Source organism: Ixodes scapularis, unplaced genomic scaffold (assembly GCF_016920785.2).
Source record: "Ixodes scapularis isolate PalLabHiFi unplaced genomic scaffold, ASM1692078v2 PGA_scaffold3__209_contigs__length_174095766, whole genome shotgun sequence".
Classification (NCBI taxonomy): domain Eukaryota; kingdom Metazoa; phylum Arthropoda; class Arachnida; order Ixodida; family Ixodidae; genus Ixodes; species Ixodes scapularis.
The window spans coordinates 87,349,466-87,362,105 of record NW_024609868.1 but is presented as its reverse complement, the minus strand read 5'-3'; the positions used below and the strand labels follow the sequence as shown (position 1 = coordinate 87,362,105).

At 46.4% G+C, this 12,640-nt stretch overlaps 1 protein-coding gene across 2 annotated transcripts in view; it reads right to left on the bottom strand.

The window, feature by feature from the left end:
* Positions 1 to 2,284: 2,284 nt before the first annotated feature.
* The window catches only part of LOC8027963 (golgin subfamily A member 1), a 50,965-nt gene continuing 40,609 nt past the window's right edge, over positions 2,285 to 12,640 (bottom strand). For both annotated transcript variants that reach the window (XM_040213314.2, XM_040213315.1), the window contains exons 15-17: positions 11,372 to 11,482; positions 6,134 to 6,421; positions 2,285 to 4,754 (exon numbers count right to left, since the gene is read on the bottom strand). In XM_040213314.2, the coding sequence (XP_040069248.1) occupies positions 4,506 to 4,754; positions 6,134 to 6,421; positions 11,372 to 11,482 (648 nt within the window). In that variant the 3' untranslated portion in view covers positions 2,285 to 4,505. The remainder of the gene's footprint in view (positions 4,755 to 6,133; positions 6,422 to 11,371; positions 11,483 to 12,640) is intronic.

Sequence of the window (12,640 nt, the reverse complement as noted above, 5' to 3'; positions counted from 1 at the left end):
TTTCCCTCATTTCCGTGCGCTCATCCAACTCGGCTGCTCCAAGCGTTGTTGCCTTGGTAACCTGTGCCTGCTCACGTATATCACGTGGTAGCGGAGGAAAGATGATGAAAGGGGAGTATCAAGGACTCCCGTAATTCGTCGCGCGGCACATGTAGGCTTTTGGGATTTTTACAAAGAGTCTATTGGGCGAAATCTAGAGCGTTGTGGGCTTGTAGTTTGTTCCAACAGGACATAAAGCTACGAAGACTCTCATCTTTAGGTGTGAGGTAAGCATCGGCTGCCGAAAGAGACGAAACATAGCCGTCAACGCGTTGAGTAATTTTGATTTCAGCAACCTCAACCCACTGCTCAAGCCTTGGAGATCAAAACCAGCCTAGAGTGCCTGCAGCAGACACTGTCTGCATCTCATCCTCTATGCATCAAATTTGGTAATTCTTTATGCATACCTGCCAGTTTTATTGTGGAGATCTAGAAGCATGCTACACTCTTATATACAGTAAATTTTTGCAGGCTCAATGTTCTTAAAATTTTGTAAAGTGAGGGTTCCCACAATATATTGAGGGTACCAAATTTCACGATTGGGAGTGATATGCTAAGCGTTTGTTACCTCTGAGCCGCGAGCGATCTACTTGTCTGATAAATTTTTCACAATATTTTTAGAGTCAAGAAACCATAAAAATTGGATCCTCATAAAAACAAAGTTGTTAATGGTACTACCAACTTTCCGTTTCCCCCCGAAATTGTCCATAATGCGAGTTCTCCATAATAGCTAGACAAAAATGCATGTATTTCCCCAGTTTGTCCCTTAAAATGGTGTCCATATAGTGGGGTATCCATATTAATGGGGTCCATATACAGTAGACACTCGTCAATTCAAACTCTAGGAAGTCACAGATTTCAGTTTGAATTATCAGAAGTTTGAAGTATCAGAAATTCATCTAAAAATGATACCAGAAAGCATTATGATATGTTATATGAATAGCTACACATACAAAGCAGATTTTTGCAAGTTTCCTTTAAATAGGCCTAATTATAAGCAACTTTAGGCATAACACATTGGTGAAAGAACTGTCACGTTAAGTTTATTCGTCCGGCAAAAAGTTGTCGATTGCGGACTGTTTAGTCAGCACATGAGATCTCAAAACAAAACTTTCAATACCAGTCAATGCAAGTAGCTCTTTACGCGACTCTTCCTTTGGAGACAAACTTCCGGAGCTGAGCGATGTACTCAAAGGCCTCTGCGGCTGTGACAGTTGGTAGCGGGTCACCCCTTTCTTCATCATCATCTTTACTCTCACTGCCGCACTGAGCTGGCATTACTTACTGTACTACGTCCTCTAATTAGTCACCACGACAAACACACATCGTCGTCAAGACTAGCATATTCCGCCAGCTCGGCGTTCACATTATGTGCTTCAAGGCCAGAAAGCATGATGCCAGTGAGCTGTTCCTCATCCTCGATGTCGTCTTGGTCAGCATTGCTAGCTTGAAGCACATAATGTGAACGCCGTTTCCGCTGTGTGCCCGCTTGAGACCCGTTGAGTGCGCTTCTTTCCGAACACCGGTGCACCGCGGAGAAGCAACACTCGCAAAAGCAAGCTCCGCGGGTATTGCTTCTCTGTGGTGCACCGGTGCTCGGAAAGAAGCGCACTTAACGGGGCCGCGAGAACAAAAAAGTATGAATAGTGAAAACGCCGTTCGAATTAAGCGGCTTATAAATACATTAAAAACATAGCAGGTCAATCAAAATTTTCAAATCTGTTTGAATTAGCCGGAAGTACGAAATATCCGAGTTTGAATTATCGCGAGCCTACTGTAAACGAAACATGACTGTACTATGGACATAGTGGGTTATCACTTGATGGGCACTATTGTTAACTCACTTGATGGGCACTATTGTTAACTATCTTGTTGTTTTGCCTGGTTCAACCATTGCATTGACAATGTTCACAGCAACTGAAATACCAAATTATAAGGACAACCATGCTTTGTATGCCACATAAAAATTGGCAGCCATGCAGCATATGAAATGGCTCTGATGTGACTGAGCTTTCGGTTGCTGCAAAAAATGACTGAAGTAGCTTTTAGTTAAAAAAAAGTGCACAAATGAAAAGGACAAAGTAGAGAACAAACACGGCACACAAGCCAGCTAGCCCAGTTTTCAACCCTTTTGGCCTTCAGGACTCGTTCTGCAAACCCTAACCTACCAAAACCAGGAAAACAATGAACCAGCACAGTTGCCCAAGACAAAGTTTTTAGCAAAGAAGACAATTGACAAGCAAAATGCATACAAATAGTTGCAATTGGATTTATTGAGTGTAACAACTTCTTAAAAGCACTCAAGCACCAGTTTCACATTTCAGATGAAAATGGCTCCATCTTTTTCACAGCGGCTCAAAATACAACCAAAGCTATACAGATTTACAAAGGCGACCAAATGAAACGTTGTGCCATTTACTAATCGATTTTCTGAATGAGCGTCTTACCTTCTCCTTTATTAAATTTGTAGTGCAGTCTGTGCTGTCTTGTAAGAGGTGCATTGGTGGTACAAAAATATATCTATCACTAATCAGTCTCCTAATGGGTAACCTGAACACATCTCAGGCCACAGGAAAGATTCAGCCCTAGCCAAAGCGACCCGTTTTCAATCAATTAGTTTGCTCGAGTCAATTTTGAGCTAGCTTACCACTATACCCCCCAAGTCAAAAACTTCTATTCTCCACGAAAGCATCGCACTCCAGACTAAAAAGGAAAAACATGAGAGCTGTTGTAATTGCTATTTCACACTTCAATAAGGCAAGACGTTTGCATGGCTGATACTGCAAGGTGTTTGAAGCTATCCATATCTCTCCGTACTGTCTGCTAGCTGCATTTAAAACATATTCTGGCATTCTCCATGCCATTGCCAAATCCAGATGCCCTAAAAGAACTAAATTGGTTAAAAGAAAACGTCAGACTTCCATGCAAAAGAGCAGAGCTTGTCTTCTTGCAGCAATAACACAAAGATGAGCGTGAGCATCTTGAAGCATGTTTTGTTATATGAAACCAGACTGTTGAGGGCCCAGATTCAGCTACAGTGAACAAGGTCACACCCCTGTGTAGCACAGCCACAATGCTAACTACCTCTGAGCCAAGGTTACCATTCAAAACTCTTCTCAAGCATAAGCACAGGGATGGTAAAATACATACAGTGCAACCCTAATACGACAACCTCCCAGATATTGTGAAAAAATGTCTTCGTTACAACAATCATAAATAAACTGATACATGGCATTAGTCTTACTCGGATTTTGATGGTTTCTGCAAGCAGCATCTCGGTGTAAGTAAGCCGGGAACCAATATGAAGACCATTCTTGCCGCGTGGCCGACAAATGGCAAACTGCCAAGGTCTCTCTTTGTCCTGTATGTCGTTGGCAGTGACTTTCCAAATAGCTAGAGCATCCTGTGGTTACTACAAATCAGTTTCTACATTCTTCTAATCTAGTCAAGTCTGAGTGCAGCAGTTCTCAAGATGCCGCCAACCTTATGCTAAAGAGCACAGAATCTGCAATCGGTTAATTCTTTCCTTCATGCAGTCAAAACAGGCAAGAATTAAAGCTAGTTAAGCTCGTATCACTTCTTGTTGAGGGCATGAATTCATTTCATACCCAACCCAATGTTGCAAACATTAAAATAAAAGTAAAAAAATCAGTTGCATTTGCTACCTAGCATTCACTTCTATAGTGAGGCAGCACCATTTGGTTGACACTGACAATCTGCGCTTTGCCAGCTCCCTGGCACAGCATGCCTGTTCGATTTCTCTACCAGCTGCGATGCCGCATGAGGCATCCCCCAAAAATGCAGGCACGAACTGAGGCTGCTAACAGTTCAAACAGCACCCACAGATCGGCACGCTCGATGCACAGACATGCACAATGACGCGTGCAGACAAGTAACGAAATCTCGGTTTAATGAAAAACATTGCACACCAGTTCGAGAGAGCTTTCACACTCTCGCGGACCATCTTACACCTTGGAACCGTGTGTATCGGTTGCACATTCGACTTGCGGTGCAGCATCTCGAACCTTCCTAAGGCATTGTGATTCGTTGGTAGCTGTCTTGATCCGTACACCCCTCGGTATGTATGTTTCGTCTGCATAATACTCCGAGTCCCAGCACAGAAGGATACAGACTCTGCAAGGTCTGCTGCCAAAAAAGGCTAGAAAGCGAACAACCGTGTCACCGGAAACATGTGGAGAATCCCTCGCGGAACCTCACTTTAACATTGCAACACACCACAACACAAAAAAAAAAAAAGAAAAGACTTAAAGCAGCAACAAATTTCTAAGAAATGAAGAAACACTTTCCAAAACTAGCTCAAGTACAATTTCATTTGCTCCCTTTCGACTAGGTAGGACACCGGTCAACACCGACCTCCGCAAAGTGATCCGAGGGGTCCTTAACCCCCAAACGATCGAGCCAAAGCACGCACAAAAAGTTTGATCGCTAGCGCTCCGCGAGCTGTCCTAGCTCGGCCTCGTGCCAGCCTTGGAGTGTGCACCCAGAGCGACGGACGAGCGATGCTGGTGTTGCTGCGGCTGGTGCCGGTGGGACGCATGGTGCGGTTGGGGAAGGTGAGGTGGCAGCGGCTGGTGGTGCGGGTGCGGCCGCGATCCGAACCACGAGCTCTTCCAGTCAAGGTGTTCGCGGATCAGCTGCTCTTCGTCCGCGGTGAATCGCAGAAGCACCGAAACCGCCCGGATCAGGTGCTGAGCCTGGTGTCGCAACCGAGAGAACAGTTCCATTGGCTGTCAGTGGCAGGTCTCGCGAGCACAGAGATAAAGGCCATCAAAGGCATAAAAACAATGAGAAATAGACAAACATGTTCCTGCTGCTCTTTGTTGCCTGCACCTTCATCCGACGCATTACGACTAGTGATCTAGATCAAGGGTTTTCAAACCTTTCAATCTCGAGGGACTTCTATTTTCCTTGATTGACAGCCGAAGAAGCCCTCTTGGCCTCAGCACTAGAGCAATAAAGCTGCGCAGGAGTTTGAGGACCTTGCGAGCAATAATGCATATACTGGGGAGTGTTTGCCTCCTTGTTACTCAACAACTGATAAATCTGCTAATATCGCTTAAACTGGGAAAACACTTTACTGGGAGGCAAGAGCGGTCGGGGAAACAACTACTACTGCTCTTCCACTCTTCCAAACAGTTAAGATGGTAAAATCAAAGTAGCGTGCAACCCTGATGGACAAGTGCCCAATCGAGCTGCTTGGGACTGCAACGACGTCATTCAAGCAAACTTCCAGGCGCCTGTTCTACGACTGGGGATGCGCGTTAAAGAAACAAATCAGCAATTGCTTTATGAATGGCATTTGCTAGGGCCACAAACTGAGATGAAAGAAATGAAACCACTGCTATGTCCATTTCTTAATGCGGCTCTTCACTTACACCTGTTCTTTTTTATGGCTCTTGTCATCTGTCCGTCTGGCCACCCTGTATCAAGACTATAGTCACTGGCTGGGAATGGCACGGAGGTCTTTCAGTTTTCGTCTCCTGCCTCCAGCAGAAGCTTCCTACCTTGCAAACTATATTGAATAGCCAAAGTTTCTTAATGTCGCTGCCAACTAGATCTCTGTGGCTTGTACAATATCCACTTTAATACAGCATACGTTTCTTCACTCCGTTTTAGACTCTAAGAGGCTGTATCACAATACCACAAAGAAAAACCTAACACTGCACAATAAACGGTTCTTCCGAGTTCAGTGTTACTCTACACTCTACTTCACCTTACGACAGTAGAATCTTGTTAATTTGAACCCGGAGGGACCAGAACTTTGTTTGAATAATGCAAAGTTTGAATTACCTGGAGTTTCCTTCCTAGAAACACATAGGACGGGACTTGCAAGTTAGTTTGAATTATCCGCGAGTTTGAATTAACGAGATTCCGTTGCAGGACCGCAGCAGACGGAGCCAATCCATAGCTCAGAGCAAGTTGCGTGATTTTCCAGTTGGGCAGAGCGACGAGCGAAGTGTGAAGTTGCACGACACGTGTGGAACGCAAGATAGGCCAAGACTGCAGGCACGTCCATCCCAGCACATCGTAAGGTGAAACGGAGTATGGTACAAATTCGGGCAGCCCCACTTACCTCGTACTCCTTGCTGGTCATGAACTTGAAGACGACGTGCTTGAGGTACTTGAAGTTGATGTCCTCCTCTAGCTTTGACCCCTCGAGGCAATGGTTGCCGGGGCGAGCAGACGTCGCATTCGCTGATCCTCTCGTCGCCACAGCATCCCCGGCAGAGGCGATGTTGCCGTGCTCCGGGACAGTGTCGTTCGACTGGATGCCCTCGCCGCCGGTATTCTGCTGGCATTTGAGCTCCCGCTGGATAGTTTTCTTCATGTCACTAATCCGTTGCTGTTGCAGCTTCATGGCCTGGAAGAGTGGGCAGCAGTTCGTGAACCTTTCTTCGAAGGTCGGTCCAGATAATCTAACCACTAATAGTTAAAGGAGAATAGGGAAACTAAGCAACTTGGGTTACTGCGCTGGAAAGCTTCATCCTTCTATTTCGCGGTACCATAGTCTTTCCTTGAGAGGTACTGGTTAATTGGAAGCTGAATGAGAAAATCTCACTGCCAGGTTTTTTCCACAAGACATAAAATTATGCATTCACCACAAAAGTAATCTGTAAGTAAAAATTTCAAATACTAATAAAATAATTATTACCTCTCAAATAATCTTACACTAACTGAAATAATTTCTAAAAGAATGCAAACACTGAGTGAACAAATTTGACCACTTCCAATTACCCTTATAAACATATTTTAGAGCGCAGCTCTTAGGCGCCCGTTTCCAACTTGAACAGCGTCGGCGTCGCCGTCGGCGTAACCGAGAGGTCACGTGACCCCCCAAGGTCATCCCAAGGTCATGTGACCCCACTAAGGTCACCCCAAGGTCATGTGACCCCAAAGTCATGTGACCCCCAGAGGTCACGTGACCCCCTCCCCGAAATCACGTGCCCCCCCCCCGAGGTCACGTGACCCCCTCCCCCCAAGGTCAGCTCCCGAGCATATTTAAGAATGAGGGCAGGAGGAGGAGGAGGAGGAGGGGTCTACCCTCCCCTCAGTCCCCTTCCCTCCTCCTCCTCAAGAGCTGCGCTCCAATTCGGCGTTACAGGGAGTTGTAAACGGCTTTCATTTTTTTTTAATTGATTGATGCTTTATCTAATTATTTGTTGCTAGTAAACCCTGCTATATTAAAAAAGATCAGCCATATGGTTTTATCTACTTCCAAATGAAGATGCAGCCAAGAAGACACAATATCACCTGCATGTCAACTCAAAAAAGTAAAATTGAAACATTATAACTTTATACACCTATAATAAAATCAATCAACTAGCACAAAAGAAAAAACAACTATGATATGAATAAAATTAAAATAATTCTAATTGAGGTAATTTCATATATCTAAATAGACTACTTCCATAAAGCCCTACATGCAACACGGCGCGCGTTGCACTCTGGGAACTAGTTGGCCAGCCAGGGAGGAGGGTGGCATGGTTTCGGTTTCGATCGACACGTCGACAAGAGATTATACACAGAGCGTGGACTATTAACGGCCGTTATCTCATGTTTTCTGGTCCCGAGAGCGTCATTTGTGGTCTCTAAACTAACCTAAATGGCCAGACCTTGAAGCTTTAGACAAGCCCGAGACGTGTAGCTTGTCTTAAGTTATGCTTGTTGTATTTTTGTACTTGAGCCTTTCTGTTAGCGTTCCAATCGAGGTATGTGGACGAGCCAGTGCTGGGAATCTCGACGCTGCGAAGCTCGGGGATCTTGCTTGTTTACGAATCAACAAGTATAGCAACCAATAAGTATGCATACATCGAGCTCGCGCCTTTACATTAGTGTTGTTGATCAGGAAGTTTGTTTGTTTTGTGCGTCCATAGACGAAATATCCCTTTTTGCAATTACAGTTTTTCTTAATACGCCTGAGTACGCGAGGTAAAACTCGGAGGCGCCATTGAAAAGCTCAATTTTAGCACACTTCTTATCTCTTATCTGCACTGACCCGCAGCACTGCACGAAGTGAGGTCCCCACCCGCTTGCATTCCACTAATGTTCAACATGGCGTGTGCGCATAAAGTTATCCTGCAATCATATAGGCACATTCGCACATACAGACCGTTTTTAGAAAGCAAAAGTCGAGAACTTGTGTGAAGAATGTCGCACCGTTCGCCGGGACTGCGCCAGACGGGCATGAACCCCTATGCGGTGCGCCAAACGAACGAAATTATTCAAAGCGCGTTTGACGGTTGCTAATGGCCATAATATTTGTTATGTGTTTGCGTTCTTCCCGCCTGAGTTTGTCAAGATAATTTCAGACACACCGTTCAGGCACAGATCTTGGGCGTCAGTGAAAGCTCGTCCAAAAAGGCTTAGCGAGGAGTAGGGGACGTTTGTTGGGGCCTCCGTCGTAGCTAGCCGATCTCAGCGTTTCCGAAAACTTAATCTTCTATCAGCATAAAATTTGAGTGGGAGATATATGATGACACGAGGAAGACATCACAGTAAGTTTTGTGCAGTAGTGAGGTCGAATTTATTGCGTTTCCTTAAAAGTTCATGCGTCAACGCTGGGCTCAACTTTGATACTCCTGTGAGAATGCGGCTTGCTTTTTGCCCAATGAAGTAACAAGAAGCGGACGTTTGGCAAACAAAATAGATGAAAGGCTCCAGATGAACAAATTTCAGTTCTAGTTCACTGGTACTAGACGGGATTATTGAAATTGAACTCAAAGATGCACTCGTGGGGTGAGGTGACTAAGCCACGTCTTACTACGTTTGCATACGCACTCATAATATCCGGTGTTTCGGGAACCAAGAAAAGTACCCCGGTCTTCGTTTTGTATCGCTCGAGAATGAGTGTATTGTACGTTCGTGAAAAGTCAGATAATCGAAAACGCAAGCAGCGCGCTCGGTCCCGGCGTGAAAGCATGAGATGAAGCTGCTCAGTCGAAACCGAAACTGAGCGGCCAACTAGTTCCCAGAGTGCACTGCGTGGTATTTCGCCGCGATGGGGCGCGTCGGTTTTGGAAGAAGTCCATTGCAAACACTAATTGGTACTCTTTATGTTCAGAGCAATCAACTTTTATAATACCCGCAGTGTAGTATTTTCTTTTTCAAGCAGAATAAAATTGTGCCGTAAAAAGACCCGCAAAGTCAGCTTCCTTCATATAATGTATTGGCCTCGAGATCGACCTAGAGGTGGCGCTACGGTCGCGCTATCATCATCATCAAAGCGGGGATAGGAGAACGGCCGCCTCTTTTTTTCTCTTAGTTCTGTGGGTTGTTTTTTTGGTATTTTTTGCCGCCTTTCGCAAGCTGTTCCGTTTGCTTAGGCGTTGCTTAGGCGAGGGCTTCTCCGCTTATCTTTCTTATCTCCTTGCGTGCCGCGCACGACCCCAAAATCCAGACTGCACTGAGCAATAAAAAAAGGTCCTCTCCATGTTTTTCTTTTTCTTGCTTCTGTTGGATCTTTTTTTATTTTTTAACGCCTTTTGCAAGGCGCTTTGTTCGCCCATGCTGCCCATACATTCGCGACCTCGCTGCACCAGGATAGAAAAGTGCATTCATTTCGTGCGGGTGGGGGGAGGGGGTCAAAATTTTGACGTCCGAGTTGGGGGTGCATGTAATACACGAGTGAAAAAAAAGTCTAAATTTTGAGAGCCGACTTGAAGGGTGCGTTCATTGTGCGATTAAATATGGTAATATGGTTGAACCGCGATTCAACAAAACCCGATTTTACGAATTCCCCGATTTAATCAACAAATTCGGATTTTCTGCGCAGCCTATGCCCGCAAAATGGCTTTCTCAATTTTACGAAGTTCTCGATATAACGAAATAATCGAGGTTCAACTGTACCTACTACAGTGCAATCAAGTCATAACGATACCACATAATGATAGTGCTTATGGGTCCCTATCGTTTCGTCGAAACTTGTTTCATGGAATTACATTTCGGGGACAACTTTTCATGGACACACGTTTCGTGAACACACGTTTCGTCGACATGAATGTTTCATCTACACTCGTTACGCAAATCGTACACTGTAGGCGCTGCAGGGACGTTTCATCCCGTGTCTGTCACTGGGGTGCGCGTTAACCCAACCCCATGCTTGCGTTCACAATGCTTTGCGGCGACAGTCTGCAGCGGCTCATTACAAAGACGTTAACACACCTGATCGACCTGTACATGCCGCATTGCGGCGACGGTCTCATGCAGCTTATTACAGGAAAAAGCTAATCTGAGCTGTCAATGAAACAATTTGTTGATGAAAATTTTGTCGAAGAAACATTGCGTGTCGATGAAACATCGTTTGATGAACTGATTGCCACCGAGTGCTTATAACGATCAGTTTCAAGAGTTTCTAGACTAGAAACTATCAGCTTCTTTTCCAGATATATCGTTTTAAGTGGATTGCACTGTATTCTATAATAACAAACGTCAAGAAAATATTAAGTTTGAAACAGGCTTTAGAAGATACATAAAAAGCACACTTGTCTTAAAAGCTAAGAGCTTCACGAATGCACTTCTGACGCACAAAGTTTCTAACAGTTTGCCACAAAGGGAAGTCGCTCCCAGCGTCTCTTACTCGTACCAGGTTAAACATACAAATACGACTTACACGAAAACACCAGAGGTGAAATTCGTGGGGAGGGGACCGCCCGGTACCAACATTATTGTTTGGCACCCCCATTGTGGTGCCGGCAACGTACCCTCGACTGGCGCGAACGGCATCCTATACTGTCCACGCAACGAAAGTGGCTTCCGAGTCGCAAAAAATTATGTCTCGGGTGCCTTCGTTCGCGTAATACCGTCTGCTCATGTTGCATTACGTCACGGGGGCTTACGTCCACTTTACAACGCGAGTCGCATAGACATCCATACTTTGTACGAAGCGTAACGGCCAATTCGAGGAGTACCTTTGCGTGCGCCATTTCAAGCGCGGATGCCCCGACGACTCGTAACGCAACATAAGAAAACGCGAGCGAGTACTCCCACGCGAATGGGCCTTCGCGCCGTTGGATGTCGCAATGCCGGCGCTTAGCCGTAGGAGTTCCGGCAACAGAAACGAGCGAGCGTCGCTTTCGTCGTGGTGTCCCAACCTCCGGTTGCTGAAACTTCTGGGAACTGTCGAGTCGGAGAGCTGCTTACGACGGAATGGGCGTCCGCCGTGTTGGCTCTGCCGCCGCACCAGTGCCGGGATTGCGGCAGGCAGTGGCACGACGCGAGCGCAACGTCACAGGGTGTAAATCGAGGGACCACGAACAAGTACAAGGCAGACATGCCGGTCAAAGATGCATCGTGGGCCTCCTCCGGCATTTACCTTGTTCCTCTCCAGCAGTTGGTCCTCCAGCTGTGTCACTTTGGCTCTCAGCTCCTCCTGGCTCACGGAGCTCTCGGCACTCGCACTGGCCTGGGACTCCAGCGACTGCAGCTGCATGGGAGGTCGAGACGGAGACCCGTGAAGTGACTTGCAAATCGGGCGGACGAGTACAGGGGTGGAACTCATGAAATGTATTTGGGAGCAGTCATGGGAGCAGCTGAAACCGCTGTTTTGGAGCAGGTATGGAGCAGCTAAAACTACATTCTGGAGCAGGCTAGGAGCAGCTCACATCAGTTTTCATTGCACTTCAGCTTGTGTCTTAGACGAGCATGGAAGGATTTCAATTGTGCTTAGCAGCGCAGATGAACATGAGTGGTTAGGGACCTAGGTACAGTATAGACCACTTACAACGGAACCGTTTATAGTGCAGGGCCGGGTATAACGCGGCTTTTTTAAACCACCAGTTCGCCTCCCATAGAACTCCATGTAATTACATACCGCTTAAAATGCAGGCGCGCGAAGGGAAATACCGGTTATTGTGCGGTTTCTGGAACAGCCCGCCGACCGACCAACGCAGCGAGCATGCTTCCCTGTGGTACACTAGATAACGGCGCTAGCTGCAAGCGGCACTCGCGGGGCAAGACGCGGGGCAAGGAGGTTGCTCGAAGTGGGGAGAAGCGAAGAGAGAGGCTTCAGTTGCCATAGCGGCGGAGGGACGCACGCACGTGTCAATCACGTGCGTGCGTCCCTCCGCTGCGTTGGAAAACAACCGCAACGACAGACCAATCGCAGGTCGAGGAGAAGTGTTCGCGCGCGTTGCATGCCGGTCGCGGGCCGGCTGCTTCTATTCCCAAACATGGCGTCGGCTGCAATCGTCGACGTAGACGGCGTGGTGGAAGCTTATCGTTCCGTGTAAAAGCGCTATCCTTGACTGTGAATTTTCGTTGTGTGAGCGAATAACCCAGCACATATTTGAAGGGAAGATCCACCTACTCGTGCGGCGATGTCGTGGCGGCACTCTCAAGACGGCAGAAACGCCTGTGTCGTCGTGTTTGTTTACTTCGACTACAGTGGTGATTTCTAAGCATTTGTGTTTTTGAACATCGCCCGGATTTCTTATTTGGAGCATTTCATGCCTGTGCTCAAGTTGAAGGTATTACTGGCGCATAACGTATAAAGGATGCAAATTTTCACGCGTTTTTATCACCGGAGAAAAGTGATTAGTGTTAGCAATCCTGAATGCTCGCAACGTCCGTCCGCAACTCGCGA